Source organism: Narcine bancroftii, chromosome 3, assembly GCF_036971445.1.
Source record: "Narcine bancroftii isolate sNarBan1 chromosome 3, sNarBan1.hap1, whole genome shotgun sequence".
NCBI lineage: Eukaryota > Metazoa > Chordata > Chondrichthyes > Torpediniformes > Narcinidae > Narcine > Narcine bancroftii.
The window spans coordinates 176,124,850-176,151,594 of NC_091471.1; the positions used below are offsets into that span (position 1 = coordinate 176,124,850).

The following is a 26,745-nucleotide window of genomic DNA, read 5'->3' on the forward strand; positions in this document are numbered from 1 at the left end:
TTCAAAAACCTACCAATGCATGGCACTGTGATCAGACCTTAGGCTATCTACTCAAATATCTCTTTATGTGATTCAGTGATAGCCTGCATTCAGTTCTGATAACATAACGGATTGCATACAATTTGATTCTGATAATAAATTATTCTGCTTTCAAACCGACTGATAATAATTAGCTGGTTTTCAGTCTAATTTTGATAACCCTGTAGCCTCCATACAATATAATTGCAATGATCCGCATCAGATTTGCTTATGATTTCCCACCTAAAATTATCTTCTTCCTAACCATACATATATTTGCTTCTTTTCATGAATTGCTGGAGAATATCAAACTCATAACTTACTATAATCTTTTCACGATTGCAATCTTGTAAGTAAAAGTGATGGCTCTGCCGGAACTATTGCTACACTGTAGCGTCCATGCTAGCAGAGTGAAAGATGAGATCGGTAGTCAGCGGGTTCATTCAGAACTCATGACTTTATTTCGTCTCACACGCAGCATTCTTAAGGCACTTGAAACTCCTGTCCCCATGTGCTGGGAGTCGTGTCAAGGCTACGTAAGCGTGTGGCCTGTGCGCACATGGCTCCTTGCTTTTAATGGAAGAGAAGGACGTGTGGCGCTCTCTTTGGTGTGGATGCTCTGATGGCATGCACGTTACACTTGGAGTCAGTTTGCTTGACCATCAAGCGCTTAGGTCACCAGTTGCTGCTGGTGGGAAGCCAAGAGAATGGGAAGCAGAGAGGCAACAGTGTTCTATTGCTTGTTTCTGATTTTGTTGGTTCCATACAGGCTTTAAACAGCTTGTTAGGTGAGCTGACGGTGTGTGTTTTTTTTTAATGTACAGTGTTATGCAAACATGGAGGTCTATGCTCAAGGTGGCAATGCCCGTGCTGGGCAATGGACCACAAGGAGCTGCAGACGCTGTGGAGTAGTGGACAGGCATAGGGGACCAGAAATGAGGAAGATTGAGAAGCAGAAGACTGGGAACTGACCAACAGGAAGGTGAACGTGGCAGCAGACTAGTGAAGTGCTCAGCAGCTGAAGTACAGGTTGCAGGTTGTTGGTGACTTGTGGTCAAAGGACCCCCACAGACTGCTGACGACTTGCGGTCGAAGGAATACTCACGAGTTTATTTTGTCTGCTGGAGACTGGCTCAGGGCAACCAGGTATTGGAACCAGAATTTGAGATGTTGCTGAGGGCAAGAGAGCTCTCAAAGAGCCTCTGGCACTGAAAGCTTCCTGATTGTTTCAGAGATTTGGATCTGAAGCTCAGTTTGCCAATGGATTGAGCAGTCTGTGAGACTGCAAGATTCTTTTACTTCTCCTCCTCTTACTATTAGGGGTGCTGGACAACTCTTTGTTTGCCTTTACAACAGGCAAAAGCTGATATATATCATATATATTTTTTTGTATTACTGTACTACATGGCAATAAAAGGAAACTTTGAAAGTTCTTGTTGCTACAATTTCCCACACTCTGCCAATGTTTCACCTTGTATGGTGCTAGAATAATAAAGGCCGAGTACCCATATCCGAAGATTGAAAAGATCCTGTTATAGATAGAGAATTTGGGTTAAAAAGGGTTTAAGTTAAAATGTGATGATTAGTCATAAAAGGGGGCTAACCACTAGAGTTTAGCTGGAAATTGTTACAACAGACTTGCAACAGATTTAACTACAGAGAGACATGCAGGAGCCAAAGATTGATAAAGAGTGAAAAACAGGATTTGGTGTGAGCAGAGGTCATGAATGATCGTGGTGTGCGTGACTAACAGTAATCAGGATGATTCTGCAAAAACTAACCAATTAAAGCAGTGTAGTGGAGATGCCGAAGGACAAGCAAATTGTATAAAAAACAACGCACTGTATGTATCGAGGCTTGACTTGGCAAGAAGCCGGTTGAGTCCAACTCTGCAGACTTGTGAATAAAGCTTGTCGTGTCACCGATCTTAAAGAGACTCATTTGTGAGAATTTGTGTTTCTGACAGATCCCAAAACTGAATTTTTTTAAAAAGCGCTGACGTGACATCACAAGTTGAAAGAAATTCACCACCTGACTTGCGCCTGAGGGGCTCTGTTGGTGCCATTTTGATAACAACAGAGCTCTGGTGTACAGAGATATCATGGAAAATGGTCAAAAGGCCTGCAGATACCACTATGGATGTCAGTGATAAGAAAAAGAGGAAGCGTTTATGTTTCTAGAACAGAAAGTGAAGCTGATGGCAAAACCGGACAATGGGGTAAGTGTGAAACATCTTATGGAAGAGTATGACATTGGAACGACCACCACAGTCTCTGACCTGAATAAACATGGCGTCATGTTGGCACTCGAAACGCCTGCCGTTGTTTGTTGGTGCTGTTTAACCACTGATGCAAGTTTTCTGCTGACACAACTGTGCTGCTTAGTTCCATTGTTCTGAAAAAAACCCAAAAACGTCTGCTCCCAAGCACTTCGGATATGGGGTACTGTACTGAATTAATCTTTTAAATCCCCCTTAATAGATGCTATAGCACCCAAGTTTTTGGCTATTTGTCCTAAAATCTCTTGTGGCTTAGTGACAACATTCCTGTGAAGTTTTCAGGATTAAGTTTTCTGTTAGAATGCTAAAAATAACAAGTTGTTACTGTCATTACCTTTTTCAAATACTGCAGTATCACTTCTGGTACGAAGCTATAATTATATGGAGATAAATTTGGTTAATCATTTTCATTATGAATGCAGATATGGGAATTTTAAGGGCATTTTTACATTTATGGCAAGATTGTATGTATACTATATCATTATCAGAATTAGACACAAATACAGACTATTATTAACAGTCAGTTTGTCCTCAGACTGCATCATTATCAGAATCAAATTGTATGCAGACTATATTATTATCGGAGTTAAACTCTATGCAGACTATTATTAGCTATTTCCTGTCTCTAATTATTCTCTTTCTGATAAAGTTTAGTTTCCTGATGTATATTACTGCAGAACATGTAACTTTTTACATTTGATTCCTATTTCCAATTGAATAACTATAACTTTGGGTTATCATGTGAATACTGAGTTCAGTTTGCATCTAACTGATAGGATTATACATTGAAGCAACAGCTGAGCCGGGGTCTGAATCTACTTTATAAAGGATAGTAGGAAGTCCACACTTCAATACGAAGTGAGAAGATGATATATTTGATCAAGACTGGGACTGTAACGAAGTCCTGAAGTGATAGTGAACAATCCATCTGCAGCATTTAATATGATTTAACAACAAACAATTAGTTGTTTTTTTTTGTGCATTGGGATGACTGTTAAAAATCCAAAATTATGTCTGTGGCAGGGGAGAAGGCCTTTTAGCAGGAGCCCATGAAGAACCTTGGGTGGTTATAGATCCTAGTGAATTTCAGGCGGGAATTATTGTGAGACACTGTCACTTTAATAACAATTTTAACAAGGATTTTCTTATTTAAATATGTTGCCTATTGCAATCACATCTACAACATTGTCGATCACACCTTGTCTTGATCCAATGAACTGTTAAACACCCAGTTCCAATTGAACCAGTGATTCTCAACTTTCATGTCCCACTCACATTCCACTTTAAGCAATCCCTATACCATTAAGTGCTCTGTGATTAGTAAGGGATTGCTTAAGGTGGGATGTGAGTGGGAAGGGAAGGTTCAGGATCACTGCTGTAGACCCAATTGTTACTGAAATATTTTGCTTGAGAAAAATTGTCATTGGCCCATTTCCTTTGGAGTTATGAAACCGTGCATAATGATAACTGGAAAATGGAGGCAACCTTAAAAATACAACAATGGAACATAGAAATGAACAAGTGTATCCCATTACAAAAAAAATTACCTACAATCTAGAAGATAAACATACTTGATTTGAACAAATTTGCGAGCCATCCATAGAATATATGACACCTTTTCATTATTGATTAATAAATCCTCCTATTAATCTTTCATTTGTTTTTCTTTACAAGCAGATAATTCAAAAAAATTATCAGCCCAATGCACTCAGTCTTTATCCTTTGCTTCATGAAACAGTTTGATGTTACTTCATCATCTGCATAGAATCAAATCCTTACAAACTAATTCTCTGAGATTTTGTTCTCTTTTGTCCTCTGCCATTATGCTGCTGTCATTATCGATCTCTTTCTGGAACTTTGTTGTTTTGATAAAGGTGTCCTGTTAAGTTCCAATGGGAAAAGTGGTTACTCGTGGTCTAATTCCATCTTTCACCCTTGGGCTTCCTTTAAACTTCAACTAGATGGTACTGGGTCCTGAGCTGAGATTTGTACCCCATATCTGGTCCATTACAAAACTATTTACTTCTATCTCTATAACATCACTTGCCTGTGTTTGCCTCATTATGACTGGAAGCTCAAATGTTCTGGCAAAATCCTCTTTGTTTTCCTACCCCTTGCCTGACTTTTGAAATCTCCCTAGGAAGGGCTGCACGATTAGGATAGCAGTTAGTGCAGTGCTATTACAGCGCCAGCGATCCAGGTTCAAATCCACCCACTGTCTGTAAGAAGCCTATGCTCCATGTGACCTGCATGGGTTTTCTCTGGATGCTCCAGTTTCCTCCCACACTCCAAAAATATGTGGGGTTTGTTGGTCAATTGGATGTAATTGCGGGCACTGGTTTCAATGGCCAGAATCAGCTTCTGCCTTGTGGTAAATAAATTAAAAACAAAATTATGTTTGCTGCCATTTCTCCAAGCTCCTCCTTACTTCCTCTTTGAAGTCCATTGACCTGCCGTAAAGTGCCTTCGGACATTCAGTGTGGCTGTTCCAAAATGTTATGGTTACAATGTGAGCTACTGCTTCACAACGATTGAATTTGTATAACATGGTTAAAACTTTTTGAGAATTAGTAATTGAAATGACTATGCAATATTTCTGTTTCTTTTGTGTTCTTTTTACAGTTAACTTTGACCACTTTCAGATCCTTCGTGCAATTGGAAAAGGAAGCTTTGGAAAGGTAAATGATACTTTAATGTTCATTAACAATACCATAATTAACAATACTATGAAAAAATGTATCTCAGTAAATTTCATTTGGATGAATGCAATTAGTGTATAATCACAAAATAAAATATATATTGATAAATGTGCCTTTATTAAAACATCTAGTATTGTGTGTGGTCTGTTTCTACAACCAGAGTCATTTGTTAACACAAAACTGTAACAATGAAACACTGTGGATCCTGAAACACTGAAATAAGTCAGAAAATAGCTAAGTGCTCAGGATCTCAGGCAATTTCTGTGAAAGCTACTGTTTCGAGTCAAACGACTTAACGATTGAAAGTGCTAGACCAGCTGAGCATTTCCAGAACATTCTATTTTAGTGTTATATTGCTCATTTTTGTTAGCTATGAATTGCACATATTTTTCAGAAATCCAGATGTGGCTATGGGAATGATAATGGTAATGAGTGGATTGGCTGGAGTTTATTGGTTGTTTTCAATACTTCCTTCTTGACTTCTGAAATTATGAGCACCATAATTAAAATTCCTGACTTCAGCAATAGGGAGTAGGTAGTTTTTGGTTAGCTTGGCTAATTGGCAATGCCACACCTCACCAGAAGAAAACAGTATAATCCATAACAGGTTCATGATAACAAGTTTACTGTCATCAGCATTGTACAATGTACATCGGTAGAAAAATTCTTGCTGCAGCTGAATGGGTACTTTGTAAAAATAAATAAATAAATTCAATTTATAAAAGTGACTTTTTGAAAAAAAAACAGCAAACAGCAAAAGAGTCAATAAATACAAAGAAATAGATAATAAATATTCATAGTTATCCTAGTACAAAAAAAGTGACTTGGTGATATTGTGGACAATTCTTTTTATAGTGTCGGAGCAGCCCTGATTAGCGTTACAAAAAGGAAATTCAAGAGCCTGATAGCTGTTGGAAAGAAATTGTTCTTAAACTTTGACATGTAGTAAAATGAAAGCAATATCTGGACCAAGGACAATGCACAAAATTGTTAGATATACTCAGCAGGGCACGCAGCATTCACCAGAAGTAAATGGTGATCAACATTTCGGGCCTGAGCCCTTCGCTGGGAATCTGGAAAAACAAGTAGACATCTGAATAAAAGAGATGGGGGAGGACAGGAGAGGAAAGAGCAAGGGGAAGGAGGTGGAGCACAAGGCTAATGGGTAAGAGGTAATGAGTGAATGCAGGTGGGAGGCTAGAAGAGAAAAGCTGATTGGAGAGAGGGCAGAGGGATAAAAAGGTGAAGATGATGGCTGCATGGTTCACAAAGCAGTTAGCATAGCGCTATTAAAACAACGACCCGGGTTCGAATCTGGCGCTGTACGTAAGAAGTTTTTATGTTCTCGCCATGTCTACATGGGTTTCCTCTGGGTGCTTCAGTTTCCTCCCACCTTAAAAACCTACAGTGTTTGGAGACTAATTGGGGTATTTGGGCAGCACAGGCTCATGGGCCAGAAGGGCCTGTTGTCATGCTGTACATCTAAATAAAAAAAAGTAGTCCTTTTATTCCAAACACTATTTCCTCACTTTCAATATTTTGTCATAGTTTTCAATTAAAGCAAATGACAGAGTTTCAACAGATATTATTGATCAGTTATAATGAAGATTGTTAGCACTTTGGGATAACAGTAAATCTTTCCTCAAGGCATTTCAAAATGGAGTTCCTTTTTTATTTTGAGAGGATTAAATCAGTAGAAAATGTAAATGGAAGTAAATTAAAAGCAGGAAGTTACAGCATTTCAACATTTAAGAGAAAATCCAATGATTTAAGGCCCCCCGTGGTAGACTCATTCAGAAGGTATGAGTCATGGAATCCATGTAACCTTGGCTTTGTGGATTCCGAATTGGCTTGCTTGCAGAAAACAGAGGGTAGTAGTAGATGAAATGAATTCTGCCTGGAGATCAGTGAGAAATGGAGTTCTGCAGGGATCTGCTCTGGAACCCCTGCTCTTTGTGATTTTTATAAATGACCTGGGTGAAGAATTAGAAGGATGGACCAGTAAGTTTCCAAATGACAGAAAGATTGGAGGTGTCATAGATAGTGTAGAAGGTTGCCTTAGGTTACAAATGGGATATAGACAGGATGCATAGTTGGGCAGAAAAGTGGCAGTTCAATCCGGGTAAGTGTGAAGTGATGCATTTTGGAAGGTTGAACTTAAAGGTAGAGTAAATAGTTCAAATAGGGTCATTCCCCTATCCATAGATAAGGGAATCCATAGATCTCTCAAGATGGCCATGTAGGTTGATAGGATATTTAAGATGGCTTATTGTATGCTGGCCTTCATTAGTAGGGGGATTGAGTTCAAGAGTTATGAGGTAATGTTGCAGCTCTATAAAACTCTGGTAAGACCACATTTACAGTATTGTGTTCAATTCTGGTCACCTCAGCACAGGAAGGATATGGAAGCTATGCAGAGGAGATTTACCAAGCTGTTGGCTAGATTGGGAAATATGCCTTATGAGGCAAGGTTAGCAGAGCTAGGAGTGAAGGAGAAGAGATGACTTAATACGCTTCCACCAGCATTGTCTCCGCTCCATCCTGAACGTTCATTGGAGCGACTTCATCACCAACGTCGAAGTACTCAAGATGGCAGAGGCCGACAGTATCGAATCCATGCTGCTGAAGATCCAACTGCGCTGGGTAGGTCACGTCTCCAGAATGGAGGACCATCGCCTTCCCGAGATCGTGTTCTATGGCGAGCTCTCCACTGGCCATTGAGACAGAGGTGCACCAAAGAAGAGGTACAAGGACTGCTTAAAGAAATCTCTTGGTGCCTGCCACATTGATCACTGCCAGTGGGCTGATATCGCTTCAAACCATGCATCTTGGCGCCTCACAGTTCGGCGGGCAGCAACCTCCTTTGAAGAAGACCCCAGAGCCAACTCACTGACAAAAGACAAAGGAGGAAAAACCCAACACCCAACTCCAACCAACCAATTTTCCCTTGCAACCGCTGCAACCGTGTCTGCCTGTCCCGCATCAGACTTGTCAGCCTCAAACGAGCCTGCAGCTGACGTGGACATTACCCCTCCATAAATCTTCGTCCGCGAAGCCAAGCCAAAGAAAAAAGAACAAGATTATAAAGGTTCCATTATTGTCATGTAATATTGCAGTTAGAATATAACATACTTGAAATTCTTTAGCTTTGTCTACCATGAGGAATCACTTTGTCCAGTGCCCCTCACAGAAATGAGGCCCCAGCAAGGAATGAACTCATAATCTCTGGTTTACAATACCAGTGTTCTAACCACTGAGCTATTGGATCCCTTTTAGTAGCTCTGTTGGTAGACAGCCTGCATCTTTATTCCCAGTGTGGGGGTAGAAAACAGCAGAGAGCTTCTTTACTAAGTGAAGTGAGGAAAGTTTAGGGGAGACATCAGGAGTAGGTTTTTACACAGGGAGTTGTGGGTGCCTGGAATGCATTACTAGGGGTGGTGGTGGATGATAGTACAATAAAGACATTTTAAAAGACACTTAGACAGGCACATGGGTACAAGAAAATAGATAGTTTTGGTTAAGAGGTAGAGAAGGTTTAGATTGTTGATTAGGTTTATATAGGTCAACAAAATATCGTGGGCTGAAGGGCCCATATTGTGCAGTAACGTTCCATGTTAACTGCTGAAAGTAAATCTCAATGAACCCAGATAAAGATCTTGGTTAAGGTTCCTTTTATTGTCACGTCATATTACTCTTATAATACATGATATACTTCAATTTTTGTCTGCTATAAGGCAAAGATAGAGTTGTCATGAGCATTGCCCAGCACCTCTAACAATAGGAGTCCTCTTCAGAGCCATTGAGTGTCCTTGGATTTTCCACACAGACTCCAGTTTAGTGCATTGGATCCTGAGCTTCAGATCCAAATTCCTGATACGATCAGGAAGACTTTACTGCCTAAGCAGGAGCCCTGATTGCCCTCGTTCTAATACCTAGCCCATGAATCAGTCACCAGCAGCCTATTAGCTCCGTGTGGATCCTTTGACTGCAAGTTGCCAGCAGCCTGCAATCTGTATGAGTCCTTCGATTGCAACTGACTCTATTTGCCTATCAGCCTCTCCTCACATGGATACACATTGCTTGTTTCAGCTGCTGAGCCCCTTGCTGGTTTGCTGCCATGGTCACCTTCGCCCCCCAGTACAGTCATCTCTCATGATTCTCCTTCTCAACAGGTGGAGGGGGAATGACAGGTGGGTTTTTCCTGTTTCTGATGCCCAGTGCCAGTTTGCTGCTCCCTCAGAGTCTGTAATCCCTCTTGGTACTCCTGGTCAGCAGAGGCGCCACCACCTTGGAAACAACCTCACAGTTGCAGGATTTAAAAAAAAACACCATCAGCTCTTTTAACAGCCCATTTAAAACCTGTATGGAGCCGTCAGCATTAGTATGAGGCAGTAGGACCCTGCAGAACAGTGCTGTGTCTCCACTTCCTGCATTCCTGGGTCCACACCAGTGGCTGCACTGCTGTTATAGCAGCTCTGCCAGTGCTGCCATTTTTTTTGAGTAACATCCATTGAAAAATGCTGTTACATAAATAAATCACATGGTACCTAGTGCCAGTTTTTTTTAATGGTACATTAAATCAATGATTAACTATGAGTTACAATCAGATTTGTCTTAATTTAAATTCTTGCAAATAGTATAGTTCCATAAAATCCATGTCTAATCTAGTCAATTAATACAGAGGAGCTGGAGGAACATCATTGCATTTTCAACAACGAGTTGGAGAAACACAAAAGCTGTAGATCCTGGAATCATAAGCTGACAAAGAATTGCTGGAGGAACTCAAGAAATAAAGCAACATCCATGAGTAGAAATAGTCAGTGTTTTCGATCTGAACCTTTCATCAAGACTGAATTCTCCAATTTCAGGCAACCTCCATCCCCTCTTTTCTCTCCACTTGGGTTCTCACTCATCCTTATTTTCCCTCCCCCATCTGGTTCTATCCACATTGTGCATACACTCAGCCCACTGGGGCCCCTATCCCTTCCCCTACTTTCCTATATGCTCATATTTAGATCCATTCATTGCCATCATTTCAGATAATCTCCATAATCTGCAGCCCTTTGTTGTTCTCCACCTCTGCTCTCTCGCTGTCTCCAACTTTCCCTCTACCAACTGGCTCTATCTGTCTATCAGCCCCTCCTCTCATGGATAAACATTGTTTGCCTCAACACTTCCCATCACCTCTTTATACTGTGTGTAAAATGAGCAATAATGGAAACTTTCAGTTTTTGGCCTGTGATACCACAAAGTTCTCAGCCAGTCTGAGGTGAATTAGGCACAGAAGTGCCCATGCCAATTTCCCCTTGGATGTGATTTCCCTGAGAAATGATTACCAGCTTGATTATGAATGGAAAAAAATGTGCAATGTATGTCCAGTATTCCAGGTTTTGCAATAAATTAAAATATCAATTTTATTATATCATTTACGGCATTAATCTGCATGATTAATCATTGATGCCAATTGGCAAACCTTTTCAGTTTCAATGGTGATAAAGAGGAAGGATCGAGAATTCCGTTTAACATTGTATGTGCGTGCATGTTTAAGTTTGCTTGCCGCAAAATACCTTGTACATCGAGAAGGATTCCTCTAAAGTTATCTTTAGGGTGTGTGTGTTAAGAATACCCAAATAACTATCTTTGACTGTCAAGTTTTTGATCTGTTAGGATATCTGAAACCAAGCCAGATCACAAATGCCAAGAAAATTGCAAATTCTCATACTTAATCTAATGAATCTGTTCAAGTCAACCAATGTCAGCAATAAGCTTTTAAATAAAGAGCCACACTCATTATACACTCATGGTGAATTCATACATTATTAATCTGATGACCTCCTGCCATCTGATGTGTGTTCTGAGACATCCATGATCCTGTCTTGCTGAGAAAAATGGCTTTGTGGATTCAAAGGAGAAATGACTGGATTTGGAATCACAGAGAGTGTTAGAAAAGTAGTTCTCCTGTTACTTTATAATGGTAATGTTGAATAAAATATTAATTAAATGTTTTCACTCGCAATTAATGCAGAGCAAAATCTGCATTGACTGCATAAACATTTCACTGCACAGTGGAATCCAGACTACTAGAAGAAGCAAGAAAGCAACAATATTGCAAAGATGACTTGCTGCAAACTACGCTATTTTTGATTTTCAGTAGGCTGAAAGGATTAGCATCAAAGTAACTTGGACAAAAAGCCCTTGAAAAGGATATCTCCCGAAAAACAATTTTCTATTCTTTTGATCCTTTTTCCCTCTCATTCTCTAAAGGAAAGGTTATCTATTGTGAAAGGGATTAGTTGATTTTGCATCAATATTAATTTTGGTAGTTGATAATTTGTTTTATTCCTTTCTACGTGAATCTTCTTCCAAATGTTGAGCAGATAGTGCAGTATTGGTGAATTCCTATGTTGCACCAGCTTTTCATCCCACTTATATAGTATATGTTCAGGTACCTTCTCCCCTATTTTATCTAGCTCTAATCTGGTCCAATCTGGTTTTTCCCTTGTTTGATAAAAATCTGATAGGTATCTTAATTGTGCTGCTCTATAATAATTCTTAAAGTTTGGTAGCTGTAAGCCCCCTTGTTTGTACCATTCTGTTAATTTATATAGCGCTATCCTCGGTTTCCCCCCCCCCCACCCTTTCCATAAGAATTTCCTTGTTATTTTCTTTAGCTCCTTGAAGAATTTCTCTGTTAGGTGAATTGGTAATGATTGGAATAGATATTGTATCCTCGGGAAGATATTCATTTTAATGCAATTTACCCTTCCTATCAAGTGTTAGTGGTAAGTCTTTCTAATGTTCTAAGTCATCTTGTAATTTCTTCATTAATGAGTGATAATTTAGTTTGTATAGATGGCCTAGATTATTATCTAGTTGTATACCTAGGTATCGGATTGCTTGTGTTTGCCATCTAAATGGTGATTCTTTCTTAAACTTTGTGAAATCCGCATTATTCATTGGCATTGCTTCACTTTTATTTGCATTGATCTTAATATAAGAAGTTCAGAACTTGGACTCGATTTGGATGGAGCACAAAAAAGATTTATTATGATAGCCTTAGCTGTAGCAAAAAAATGTATTATGTCAACCTGGAAATTAGAAGATAGCCTGAGAATACAGCAATAGTACACAGAAATGGATAAATGTATTCCATTGGAAAAAATAACATTTAATTTCTTTTTCTTTGGCTTGGCTTCATGGACGAAGATTTATGGAGGGGTAATGTCCACGTCAGCTGCAGGCTCGTTTGTGGCTGACAAGTCCGATGCGGGACAGGCAGACATGGTTTCAAGGGAAAATTTGTTGGTTGGAGTTGGGTGTTGGGTTTTTCCTCCTTTGTCTTTTGTCAGTGAGGTGGACTCTGCGGTCTTCTTCAAAGGAGGTTGCTGCCCGCTGAACTGTAAGGTGCCAAGATGCACAGTTTGAGGCGATATCAGCCCACTGGTGGTGGTCAATGTCATGATAATGAATATGTATGAGATGTACCGGAAGTCGCGTGCTATGAGAGAGAGATAAGAACACAAGCAAGAGAACAAAGAAAACGGGAGAATAAAGAGACACAAAGAAGTTTACCTGATAAACTTGTGTTTAATGTTTTATTAACTTCACATTTCGGGCCACAAATGTGACATTGGCGACGAGGATGAAAGAAGCTTGAAGAAAATTAAAGACTAAACAAGATTACAGAGGATTACAGACAACTTCAAGGTGATAAGAATTTTCTCTGTGACTCAGTACTTTTGGGGCTGGAATATTTCCTCATGGCTGGGGCAGACGGTGACTTTCTAACACATAGTGGAATTGCTCATTTTGACCCAACGGGTGATGCAAGCACTGTAAGTGTGAAGTGGAAGGCATGGCTGGAAGAATTTGAATCCTATGCCGAGTCGTGGCCTATTTCTAGATACCGGTACAGTTGAACAAAAAGCACAGAGAAGGGCGTTACTTCTTTTCACTGCTGGACCTGCAGTTCGGGAAACATTTAAGACACTTTTGAATACTGGAAGAAAGGATGAGTACCGGAAAGCGGTAGATGCATTAAATGCACACTATGTAGTGACACCGAATGCTACATTTCAACGCCATTTGTTTCGGAAAACGAGACAAGAAGATGGCCAGACAATTGCTCAGTACGTGACGAGACTACGCCAACTAGCTGTTGGATGCAATTACATGCCAGCTGATTTGGACAACCAATTATTCGATCAAGTCGTACACCACTGCAGATCAGATAAACTCAGAAGACGTCTACTGGAAAGAGGGAGTGAGTTGGAACTCACTGATGCTTTAACCATTGCTGCTGCATTAGAGGCTGTTGAAGGGCAATTTCATACCATGACCCTGAAAGCCAACTCAAGCCAGCAAATTAAGAGGCTCTCACATCGCCATAATCAGCCAAGATATACGTCGACACAGGACGTGGAGTGTTATCGATGTGGAAACCGAGGTCACTTTGGAAAAGACCCATATTGCCCGGCCAAAGGCAAAGTTTGCAGAAAGTGTGGAGGTAAGGACCACTTTGCAAAGAAGTGCAAAAGCAAGTCCAATGCAGACCAGAAGAGGAAGAGTACAATTTCCAAAGGCAAAGCCTGGGGGAAAGGAAAGTATCCTGGAAAGAAAGATACCATTCGCCAGATAGACGGTGACGATGATGATACCCAGGAGGAACACAGTAGTTACCAATTTACGTTGAATGAAGTACATCATGAGAAGGTCCCAGTGATCATTGGTGGAGTGACAGTTCAGGTCATTGTAGACTCAGGCAGTGACAGTAATGTGATTGATCGACATTTATGGGAGAAGTTGAAAAGGAAAAAGATCATGTGTACCTCAAAGAAGTGTTCCAAGAATCCATACACAGCAACAAAGCCATTGCAGACCATTGGATGTTTTACTGCAACTGTTGAAGCTGGAGATAAGTACACCGAAGCAGAGTTTATGGTCATAGAAGAGAGGGGAGAACCATTGTTGAGTAGAAGGACAGCGCAAGACCTGGCAATACTTCATATTGGAGCTTGTGTCAATTCAATTCAGTCATACGAGGATATGAAGCAAGAATTCCCTGCAGTCTTCCAAGGAGTAGGAAAGCTGAAAGGTCGACAATTGAAGCTAGCGGTAGATGAAACGGTCAAACCCAAGGCACAACCAATGCGCCGAACTCCGTTTGGACTTCGTGGGAAAGTTGAAGCCAAAATTAATGAGTTGATCGAGCAAGACATTATTGAACCGGTGGAACATTCGACACAATGGGTCAGTGATTGTGCCCAAACCAAAGGGTGACATAAGACTATGTGTTGACATGAGAATGGCCAATGAAGCTATAATTAGAGAACGACACCCTATACCAACGGTGGAGGAAATACTTCAAGAACTAACTACCAGCAAGGTATTCTCAAAAATTGATCTGAAATGGGGCTATTATCAATTAGAGCTGGATCCAGGTTCCCGAGAAGTGACAACATTTGTGACTCACTGTGGATTGTATCGTTACAAGAGACTATCATTTGGAATTAATGCAGCTTCGGTGATCTACCAATATGAAATCCATCGAGTGATTCAAGGCATTCCTGGAGTTGCCAACATTTCTGACGACATCATAGTCCATGCACCAATGAAGGAAGAGCATGACAAACAGTTGAGGCGTGTACTGTCTAGACTACAGGAGGCAGGCCTTACCGTGAATGGAAACAAGTGCCAGTTCGGTGTGTCAGAAATGGACTTCATGGGACACAGACTTACACGGAAAGGACTAAACCCTGCAGAGGCCAAGGTGAAAGCTATTGATGAGGCACGTGCACCTCAGAACGCAACAGAGGTGAGGAGTTTCCTGGGATTGGTCAATTTTTGTGCAAAGTTCATTCCTAATTTCGCTACAGTGGCAGAACCACTAAGGAAACTAACCAGGAAAGGAGTACCATTTCATTTTGGATCTGAGCAGAAGAAAGCGTTCACAGCGCTGAAGCAAAGCCTGACAGATGCAAAAACTCTTGGATATTACGATCCGGCGGCATCAACCAAAGTCATAACGGATGCCAGCCCAGTTGGTTTAGGAGCCGTGTTGGTTCAGATGCATGATGGAGGACCAAGAATCATTGCCTATGCCAGCAGATCGTTATCAGATGTGGAAAGAAGATACTCTCAGACAGATAAAGAAGCACTCGGACTTGTATGGGCCTGTGAGAGGTTCCATGCATATTTATACGGCATTGAATTTGAACTCATCACAGATCATAAGCCATTAGAGGTGATCTATGCACCTAGATCCAAACCATGTGCCAGAATAGAGAGATGGGTACTCAGACTACAACCCTACAAATATAAAGTAATCCACATTGCAGGGAAAGCAAACATTGCTGAACCGCTGTCCAGATTGGTGAAGGATGGTGGTCCATAATCCAAGTCAGAATTGGGAACAGAAACAGAGAGCTTTGTACGCTTCGTAGCTATTCAGGCGACACCGAAAGCTGTGACTACGAAGGAAGTCGAGAGAGAATCCGAACGTGATCCAGAACTCAAGGAAGTAAGAGAATGCATACAGAGTGGACAATGGGACAAGTGTACTCACAAGGCTTACATTCCCATTAGAGACGAACTTTGTTGCATCGGACAGTGTGTATTAAGAGGTTGCAGATTGGTGATACCACAATGATTGAGACCGAAGATCGTATCCTTAGCGCATGAAGGACACCTAGGCATTGTTAGTACCAAGCAAAACCTCAGGACCAAGGTATGGTGGCCAAGTTGTGATAAAGACGCAGAGAAATTTGTTAAAACTTGTCACGGATGTCAAATCACAAGTAGGAGTAATCCGCCAGAACTGATCCGGAGTACGCAACTTCCGACAGGACCATGGATTGACGTAGCTGTTGATTTTCTTGGACCTTTACCGACGGGTGAATCAATTATGGTAGTGATAGATTACTACAGCAGATACTATGAGTACGTGGTGTTGAAGTCCACAACCACTGAAAACACAATACAAGCGTTAGCAGAGATATTCGCAAGATATGGATTACCTGTCACATTATACTCTGACAATGGTCCACAATTCATTTCAGAGACATTTACGGAATACATGAGGACCACAGGTATCCACCATCATAAAGTAACTCCGAAATGGCCGCAAGCCAATGGAGAAGTAGAGAGACAAAATCAGTCCATTGAAAAACGATTGAGGATTGCACACACAGAAGGACAAAATTGGCGAGAAGCATTGCTATCTTATGTGGCTGTCTATCGAGCAACGCCTCATGCAACCACTGGAAAAAGTCCCGCAGAAGCATTTTTTGGGAGAAAAATCTGTACAAAAATGCCAGAAATAAAGGAAATCCGAGACGACCAGGAGATGAGGGACCACGATGCTGAAAAGAAATATGCAGCGAAGCTGTACACAGATTCGAAACGTGGAGCCAAGTACTCAGACATCATGCCAGGAGATAATGTTCTAGTGAGGCATGAAACTGGTGGTAAGCTAGACACACCTTATTACCATCAACCCTATACTGTCGTATCCAGAAGTGGCAGTATGGTGACAGTCAAGTCTCCGACTGGAATCCTGTATAAGAGAAATGTCTCAGGTGTAAAAAGGTACCAGTCCAGAGATACATCGAGCGAAGAGGTTGAAAGGCCAATACAAGATGCTGAAACTGAGAGACCTGATGATGTTCCAGAGGCAGTTACCAGCACTCCTGATGAAGTGATTAGAGCGCCAGAAACACCCGAAGCCGTGGCGAGCAGTATTTCCGACGCTGAGCGTGAACAACCGAGAAGCGACGACAATATCGCAGGCAGGCCGAAACGAAACCGGAAAGTGCCCAAACGATACGAAGACTTTGTGCCATAGTTTTAATAAGAACTTTGGGACAGTATTTTAATCTTATATCATAAAGTGCATGTGTGAGTGCTGTAGGAAGTAAACTTTATGTTGTTGAGTTATAGTATTACCATTAGTTACGATGTTTGTATGTTTCCGAGGGATATTGATAAGTGAAGGTAAAGTTTATTTCTGATTAAAGGAGGGATGTCATGATAATGAATATGTATGAGATGTACCGGAAGTCACGTGGTATGAGAGAGAGATAAGAACACAAGCAGGAGAACAAAGGAAACGGGAGAATAAAAAGACGCAAAGAATTTTACCTGATAAACTTGTGTTTAATGTTTTATTAACTTCACATTTCAGGCCACAAATGTGACAGTCAATGTGGCAGGCACCAAGAGATTTCTTTAGGCAGTCCTTGTACCTCTTCTTTGATGCACCTCTGTCATGGTGGCCAGTGGAGAGCTCACCATATAACACGATCTTGGGAAGGCGATGGTCCTCCATTCTGGAGACGTGACCTACCCAGCGCAGTTGGATCTTCAGCAGCGTGGATTCGATGCTGTCGGCCTCTGCCATCTCGAGTACTTCGATGTTAGGGATGAAGTCGCTCCAATGAATGTTGAGGATGGAGCGGAGACAACACTGGTGGAAGCGTTCTAGAGCCGTAGGTGATGCCGGTAGAGGACCCATGATTCGGAGCCGAACAGGAGTGTGGGTATGACAACGGCTCTGTATACGCTAATCTTTGTGAGGTTTTTCAGTTGGTTGTTTTTCCAGACTCTTTTGTGTAGTCTTCCAAAGGCGCTATTTGCCTTGGCAAGTCTGTTGTCTATCTCATTGTCGATCCTTGCATCCGATGAAATAGTGCAGCCGAGATAGGTAAACTGGTTGACCGTTTTGTGTGCCCGATGGAGATGTGGGGGGGCTGGTAGTCATGGTGGGGAGCTGGCTGATGGAGGACCTCAAGCGCTGGAGAACTGGCTCTGAATGGGCAACTAAAGCAGCATCATCTGCAAAGAGTAGTTCACGGACAAGTTGCTCTTGTGTCTTGGTGTGAGCTTGCAGGCGCCTCAGATTGAAGAGATTGCCATCCGTGCGGTACCGGATGTAAACAGAGTCTTCATTTTTGAGGTCTTTCATGGCTTGTTTCAGCATCAGGCTGAAGAAGATTGAAAAGAGGGTTGGTGCGAGAACACAGCCTTGCTTCACGCCATTGTTAATGGAGAAGGGTTCAGAGAGCTCATTGCTGTATCTGACCCGACCTTGTTGGTTTTCGTGCAATTGGATAACCATGTTGAGGAACTTTGGGGGGCATCCGAGGCGCTCTAGTATTTGCCAAAGTCCTTTTCTGCTCACAATGTCGAAAGCTTTGGTGAGGTCAACAAAGGTGATGTAAAGTCCTTTGTTTTGTTCTCTGCACTTTTCTTGGAGGTGTCTGAGGGCAAAGACCATGTCAGTAATTCCTTTGTTTGCGTGAAAGCCGCACTGTGATTCTCGGAGAACATATAATTTAAGAAATAACATCACAGTATTCGAACAAATTTGGGAACCTTACATGGAACACAACAGAGACGTCCTACCGTGGACCTCCACCACCTAAAATGACAGAAGGAGAAGACAAAATGAACTGACCAAGTATGTAAAAGTAGAAGACACAAATTTCTTGTTTATTTTCATTATGTGATGACATTGTTTAATGGGTTTAATGTATCATATATGTTGAACGTTGAGTGGGTGGGGAGTTGGGGTGAAGGAGGGAGGGAAGGGAGGGGGGAAAAGGTGAGAAAATGACACTGTGTTTATTCAAGAGGGAAATGTTTGTGTGTATTTTGGACAGTATGGTTCATAGTGTGAAAAATAAATAAAAAATTTTAAAAATGGATATCAAAATATCTGAGATTAATGTGTTAGTAGGATCGCATTTACTTACAGTGGATAGTTGATTTATAGAAACCACAAGGCTGTGAGGAGAATTGAAAGAGAAAACACATACCAGAACAGATCTTTTCATTCAGAACGATAAATACAATTGATAGCAAGAACTATTTGCAATGGTTGTACACTACAATGCCAATGAAGAAATAATGTGCAAGGTTTAGTCTTCTATAAAATTTGTTCAACAAGCAGAAGCTAAATTCATTAAAATCTCTAGCAAGTGCTGAAGCCAAGCTCGAGATCATCAATTTTTTTCTGATCATCCTGACCACACATTTGTTATTCTTCACACTTTTGACAATCAGCTTTGGGTAGACATGAATACTTGCAACTTGGCAGTCAATGCTTTGGTTGATACAGTGAATCTGTCCTTGCGTAGAGAAAATAAGCTTTCAGCAAGGTTCACTGTCATCCAATATATTTTAGTGAGGAGATTTCAGGATACTTCCTCATAACTACAATGACACATTGACAGCTCTATGAACATTTCATTATAAATGTCAATCAAATTCAAAGTGTTAACATGACTTCAGATGTAATCTCAGGTGATTGTGATAATGGGCTGAATTAGGATAAATGTGACTAACTTGAGTCGACAACATGCATCAGTCTCCATTCCATTGAGGACATCTACAAGAGGTTTTGTTTTAAGAAAGCAGAGATTGGTAGTGACAGTAATGTCATGTCTGTGGCTGAGAATTTCAGTACTCTGTGCACCAACACAAACAAAGTGTTTGTTGTGCTATGTTTCTGGAGACAGATGATGAGTACATTTGTAATTCTAAGTTATTGTTCAAATATCAATTTTACCATTCTGACATTGACTGATCTGTTAAATGCTGTATTTTTCCATGAGTAGTACCTAATTCTATTTTATTATATCTGTGGCATTGATTTCTCACAAATTTCCTGCTTCTGTTCTTTTTCACTTGCTCCATTTTTGTGTGTGTCCACTCTTTTTAACAGCTTCTGTTCTTTTTCACTTGCTCCATTTTTGTGTGTCCACTCTTTTTAACAGCTTCTGTTCTTTTTCACTTGCTCCATTTTTGTGTGTGTCCACTCTTTTTAACAGCTTCTGTTCTTTTTCACTTGCTCCATTTTTGTGTGTGTCCACTCTTTTTAACAGCTTCTGTTCTTTTTCACTTGCTCCATTTTTGTGTGTGTCCACTCTTTTTAACAGCTTCTGTTCTTTTTCACTTGCTCCATTTTTGTGTGTGTCCACTCTTTTTAACAGCTTCTGTTCTTTTTCACTTGCTCCATTTTTGTGTGTGTCCACTCTTTTTAACAGCTTCTGTTCTTTTTCACTTGCTCCATTTTTGTGTGTGTCCACTCTTTTTAACAGCTTCTGTTCTTTTTCACTTGTTCCATTTTTGTGTGTGTCCACTCTTTTTAACAGCTTCCAGGATAAACTGCTTCCTAAGATGATTTAAAAAAAAAAACAACCTTCATACATGGAAAATCTGCCTCATTATTCCTCATACTGAGATGGAAAGATTATTTGCCTGATCTTGAGTGTATCCTTGTACGAAAACTCTTTGCTGGCTCCTTATAGTTTTAAAATATGAGGCTTCATAAGGGGAAAATCCACCTTTGAATTTGTTCCATTCAAAATGGTTACTTCTCCATGAGGAACGTGCTGGCATTCATGTGTTCAAAAGTGACAACTGTCCCAACATGTTGGCTCAGCAGTCGTTACAAATCATCCTGTCACAAAATCCACATGTGGCCCAGAGGGAAGAACTCAAACACTGTTATTTTGTTGCCTGAAGTCTATAATAATGTTCTAAAATCTAAATGATTGATTGAACTGAATGCATTCTCTGGAGACAAACTGAATGTACAGTATTATAGATGAAGTTATTGCCAATGGATATTCTATTATTATGAAGTAGGTGACTTGCTTCAGTTATGATTTGTGTTAACGACATAACATATAGTTGAGATTGTGCTCTTTATCTTTTCTCAGAAGAGTCATTAGATGGCCTAATTTAGTCCTATAGTAATTGATCTGTTCATTGGTTTAGAAGTTTGCCAGTGTACTGCATGTGAAATGAATACCCATGCTCCAATTGAGTTGATAGCATGTGTTATTTTCTTCCCCAGACTGAAGCTGAGTTACAAACTAGTAAATGCTATTGCATGGATGTTCAGCATCCAGGCCTGAACCTGTAAACAGTAGACACTAAAATCTATTGCATGCCACCTTTTCAAATTCAGTGTTTGACTGCAGCTTTTAATGAGGAAAATAATGAGGTCATCCACTTATGGAAGAGTGTCCAAAAGCACCAGAATATTGGAACCAGCAGGAGGACAGTTGGTCCCTCAAACCTGTCTCTGACATTCAATATGATCATGCCTGATATGTCTCAGGGCTCAAGCGCTCTTCTTTGCCATGTCCCTTTTGCCCTCACTTCCCAATTTCTGATCTCTTCCTTAATTATCTCCATGGATCTGACCTCTACAAGACGCCAGGGTAGAGAGTTCCTGATACTCACCATGTTAACTAAAAATAAATTACAACATACTTGCTTTAAATGACTAGCCACTAATTTTGCAATTATGTTCCCCTATTGAAGATACTCCCACTTGTATAAATAGCTTTACATGTCCTTTCAACATTTTGTAGGGTTTACTAAGGTCATTGCTTTTTTAAACTCCAAAGAATACAGATCCAATTTCTTCAGCCACCTGTGACAGGTCAACCCTTTCATCACAGGAATGAGCTGAGTGAATCTCTTGTTTAAATGGTGAGAGAATGAAACGTTTGTGTTCAAAAAATTCCTGGGCATCTTTGTATCCAAACCTTTGAGAGTTAACATTTAGTAAGTTCAGATTTAGTTTTAAGATTTATTGTCAGAGTACATACATGACATCCTGTGGGTGAGACAGAATTACCACTTATTGGGGGTGCAAAATGAACTGTACTCAATGATCACATGTAAACAAATAAAGGAATATAAACAAACTGTCCAATAAAGGGAGTGAAAAATGTCAATACAGTGAAAAAGTCCTCAAATGAGACCCTGATTGAGTTTGTTGTTGAGTAGTCTGATGGTGGAGGGGTAGCAGCTGTTCCTAATCCTGGTGGTGTTCCTGAACCTGGTGGTGCAAGGCTTGTGGCACTTAGACTTCTTTCTTGATGTTAGCAGTGAGAACAAATCTGGATGATGAGGATCCTTGATGATTACTGTTTTTCTGACATTGAGTGTGAGGTTGTTATCGGTCCATCATTCAGCCAAGTTTTCAATCTCCCACCTGCATGCTGACTCGGCTCCCTTTTATATTACAACCCACTACCATGGTGTCATCAGCAAATTTGCAGATGGTGTTGTTGAAATACCGAGCCACACAGTCATTGGTGGATAACGAGTCGAGCAAGCGGCTAAGAATGCAGCCCTGTGATGCTCCAAGCTATTGGGGAACGCAAACATTATAGTGGTATTTATAGAACACAGTACAGCACAGGAATAAACCCTTCAGTCCACAATGTCTGTGTGGACCAGGATGCCAATATAAACTACACACTTGCCAGCACGTGCTCCATACCCCTCCATTCCCTGTACATTTGCCTATTTAAATGCCTCTTGAACATTACTATTTTGACTACTTCCATCATATCTCCTGGCAGGAAGTTCCAAGCACCACACACTCTCTCTCATATTTGACACCATGGGTAAAAGACCAATGATCTAGCCTTTCAACATGTCATTATTTTATAAACTTTTATCAGGTATCACCTAACCCCCCCACCTTAGCCTGCAACATTGGAAAGTAAACACAATTCTCAAAACTCTGCTCCTAGTTAATAATTTTTAATTGGGCAACATCTCTTCTGCATCCTCTCCAAAGCCTCCACAACCTTCCTGTAATGCAGTGACAACTACACACAATACTTCAAATGTGGCCTAACCAAGGTTTTGTACACCTGCAATATGACCTCCTCACTTTTAAAGTCAATGCCCCAAAAGGTGAAGGCAAAAATACATCACCTGATCTACCTGTGTTGATTCTTTCAAGGAGTGAAAGAAGCCCTCTGTATATCATTGCAAGAGGATTTGAGTATATGTTGATCCAATTCTATACAGCCTGGCTGAGACAGGAATATTGTGTAGTTCTGGTCTCCTGGCTTAAGTTACTGCAGCTACACCCAGCCAGGCTCTGTGGAAGTCTTTGTGGATTAAAGCCTGTTGTACAGTCTTTACCTTGTATGTGTCTGATTCTGGCTAACAGCGCACCACAATTTAATCCACAAAATTTTCCCTTGGCTGCCACGGAAAAACTCCTGAGCGCAGGGAGCCTCGAAGTCGACCCACACCACCCAGAAGCCCAGACATGCTTCAAGATCTGGCAGCACGCGGTCGAGGCAATCATCGAGGCACACAAAGGCAGCATCCTGGACTCAGGTCAGAAGAGGTTGGTCCTACTCTGGTCAAAGCTGGGTCCCAAGGCCTTCCAGGCAACTAAAGGCTGCTCCACGTACAACAGCGCAATGGACACTCTCGAGAACTTGTACAAGCCCCCCATGAATGCGGTCTGTGCAAGGTACCTCCTCAACAACCTAGCAACCCGGGGAGATGGCTGAGTCTTACCTGGGACATCTGCGAGAGTTGGCCTGACCATGTCTGGCTGAACCTGGGGTAGGTGCAGAGGAGGTAGAGAGGCTGATCCGGGACTCCTTCAACCGAGGGCTACGCTCAAGGGCCATCAAGCAGAAGCTGCTGGAAGACAATATCTACGCCCTAATCAAGACAGTGGAAGTGGTCCAAACCCTGGAAGTGGCACCCCTTCACATTGAAGCCTTCAATTCCAGGTTCCCCCATGCTCCCTCATGGCCCTCTCACACTGCAGCTGCAGCTCCAGACCGAGCTGGGGAGGAAAACATCGCTGCAGTGGGCGTCCAGCACCCCTGTAAGTACTGTGCGGTCCTGGTGTGGGTCAGACTGATGATCGCACCAAAACTGCCCAGTTAGGAACCAGTATTGTTCCCGATGTGGCAAGAAAGGCCACTTCGCTAAAGTGTGCTTCTCAAAACCAGCCAGCAGCTCAGTGGCCCTCTATGACCTCCCCACCTCCCCCGCGGACCCCTCTATGTGCGTGTGCTGGGCGGCGCCATTGTTTCCGCTACAACTTCCACCTTCCCTGATCTCGACGGTGCAACATCCAGCCCCGCCAGTGACTGTCGCAGCATGTGCCCCGAGCACCTGGACCAGCCCCTGCCCTCGCCAGCGCCACTCACCGAGAACTACAGTGACGTCACTACCGGCTCACGACATGATGTCACTTCCGGCTGATGTAATGACATCGCTGCCGCCGGCCACGATGACATCACTTCCCCGGCGCAATGAACATGGCTGTGGAAGGAGGCCAGCCTCACAGCGGGCCCCATGTGCCGCCGCCATCTTGGGCTAGGCAGTGGCTGACACGGAGGGCCCCTGACAACGTTGACAACAACATGGTCAACACGGCCGGTGACAAGACTGCCCAACCGATGCTCCCCATGCCTCCGGGTGCCATCGGCTGCCGCATGCCACACCCCAGGACCAATGTCGATGTGGTCAATACGGGCGATGACCAGGCCGCTCTACTGACGCTCCCCATGCCTCTGGATCCCATAAATCGCTGTGCACAACCGGAGAGCAATGACTCAGATTCTGAGATGGTCCTGGCCACCACCATGCTGACCAGGGACATCCCTCACGACCTTGGACCTTCTATGATAGACGTGAAAGTCAATGGGCTGGTAACGAAGTGCCTTTTCAACAGTGCCAGCACCGAGAGCATCATTCACCCGAGCGTGGCCAACTCCCTGAGATTAAAAGTCCACCCCACCACCTGTTCGATCGCCCTCGCCGCCAAGGATAAGACTGTTGGTTCCCTCGGGTGCTGCTCGACCAACATAACTGTGGGAGGGGAGACTTACACAGGGTTCAGGCTCCTGGTTATGCCCAAACTCTGCGCCCAAGTCCTCCTGGGCCTAGATTTCCAGTGCCACCTGCTGAGTTTCATCCTTGCCTTCAGAGGGCCCCAACCTCTACTCACATTACACAGCACACCAACCTACCAGCCCCGGCCAACCTGCAGCATCTCCACACTACGCATCACCCCTCCTGGAGCTCTTCCCACATCTTGTGCTAGGCTGCAAGCCGATCACCACCAGAAGTAGCCACTATTGCCCCACAGACAGAGACTTCATCAAGGCGGAGGTGTGGCAACTCCTGGCAGAAGGTTTCATAGAGCCCAGTAACAGCCCTTGGAGAGCCCAAGTCCTGGTGATCAAAGGGGAAAGTAAGCCGAGGATGGTCATAGATTACAGCCAGACCATTAACCAGTACACCCAGCTGGACACCTACCCCCTGCCAAGGATCGCTGACATGGTCAACGAGATAGCCCGCTACCGGGTTTTCTCCATGATTGACCTGAAGTAGACGTATCACCAAATCCCCATCCACCCAAAGGACAAGCCCTACACTGCATTTGAGGTGGACAGGTGCCAGTACCAGTTCCGCCGAGTTCCCTTTGAGGTCATGAACGGGGTCTCCGTTTTCCAGCGGTCTGTGTAAGAACGACAAGATCCTGCGCTGGAGAGTCGAGCTGGCAACCTACAGCTACGACATCCAGTACCAACCCAGGAAGTTTAACGACACGCCCGATGCTCTCCTCGCACCTGCACGTCTATGAACGAGACAGGCTGCAGGCATTGCATGAGTCCCTCTGCCATCTGGGTGTCAGCAGGTTGTACCACTTCATTAAGTCCCGGAACCTGCCGTACACCATCAAGGATGTCAGGGACATGACCGAGGCCTGTCGGGTCTGCGCGGAGTGTAAACTCCATTTCTTCTGCCCGCCCCAGGCCCATGTTGTAAAGGCTACTCAGCCTTTTGAGCGTCTCAGCATGGACTTCAAAGGGCCCCTGCCTTCCATGAACCGAAACGTCTACTTCCTCAGGGTAGTGAATGAGTACTCAACTTTCCTTTCGCTATCCCTTGCCTGGACACCTCCACGGCCACTGTCATCAGGTCCCTGGGACAGATCTTCACCATGTTTGGCTACCCCGCCTTCATTCTCAGTGATTGGGGGTCTAGTTTCATGAGTGACAAGCTGCACCAGTACTTGACAGTGAGGGGAATCGTGACCAGTTGCGTGACGATGAGCTATAACCTGAGAGGCAATGGGCACGTGGATTGCGAAAACGGGGTGGTCTTGAAGGCATTCCTCTTGGCTCTCAGGTCAAAAGGATGGGCCATTGAGTACTGGCAGGATGGCTTGCCCGAAGCGCTCCATGCCATTCGGTCGCTGCTGTGCAGGGCTACCAACGAGACCCCTCACGAAAGTCTGTTCTCACTCCCCAGGAAGTTGGAGACTGGAATGTCCCTCCCAGCATGGCTCATGTCCTCAGGACTGGTGCTTCTGCATAAGCACATATGGACACACAAGGCCAAACCCCTGGTTGAGCAGGTCTTCCTCCTACATGCGAACCACAACTACGCCTACGTAAGATTCGGCAGTGGCAGGAAGGACACTGTCTCAACCAGGGACCTGGCACCAGCAGGAGCACCCACCATACCATGCCATCCTCCAGCCCAGGATGACACTGACCAGGCATACATCCCCGTCCCCAGGCAGCTATGGGGCATGAAGTACCTCCTTGACCACCAGGGGCCTGGTTCAGCCATGGGAAACGAACCTGCCCCCCCACCCATCCAATACGACCCTCATACATCGACCCCCGCCCCCCTAGGCACTCCTCTGCGCGGCACCACACCAGTTACACAGACCCCTGCTGCCAGGCCCCCCACTTCCCCTCTGACCAGTGACGAGGAACCAGTCCTACGACAGTCACAGAGATCCTGGCAGCCGCTGGACCGTCCGACTCAACCTGTAAATATTGTATGTGTATAGTGGGTACGATTCCTTGTTACTGCAACCCCCCCCGGGACAATTTTAAAGAACAGGGAACACCGGCTACTGCAGGGGGCAACACCTGTACCTGCAGG

The 26,745-nt window shown here is 43.0% G+C and overlaps 1 protein-coding gene across 19 annotated transcripts in view; it reads left to right on the plus strand.

Moving 5' to 3' along the window:
* Positions 1-26,745, plus strand: part of LOC138757878 (serine/threonine-protein kinase 32B-like) — a 267,585-nt gene that overhangs the window by 74,258 nt on the left and 166,582 nt on the right. For 11 of the 19 annotated variants that reach the window (XM_069925913.1, XM_069925916.1, XM_069925915.1 and 8 more), the window contains 2 exons: positions 1,985-2,236; positions 4,919-4,974. The exons of 1 other annotated variant lie outside the window; for it this stretch is intronic. In XM_069925913.1, coding sequence (XP_069782014.1) covers positions 2,158-2,236; positions 4,919-4,974 — 135 coding nt within the window. In that variant the 5' untranslated portion in view covers positions 1,985-2,157. Of the gene's footprint in view, positions 1-1,984; positions 2,237-4,918; positions 4,975-9,084; positions 9,186-26,745 lie in introns of those variants that run through there. 7 more of the 19 variants (XM_069925925.1, XM_069925928.1, XM_069925924.1 and 4 more) reach the window with 3 other exon arrangements.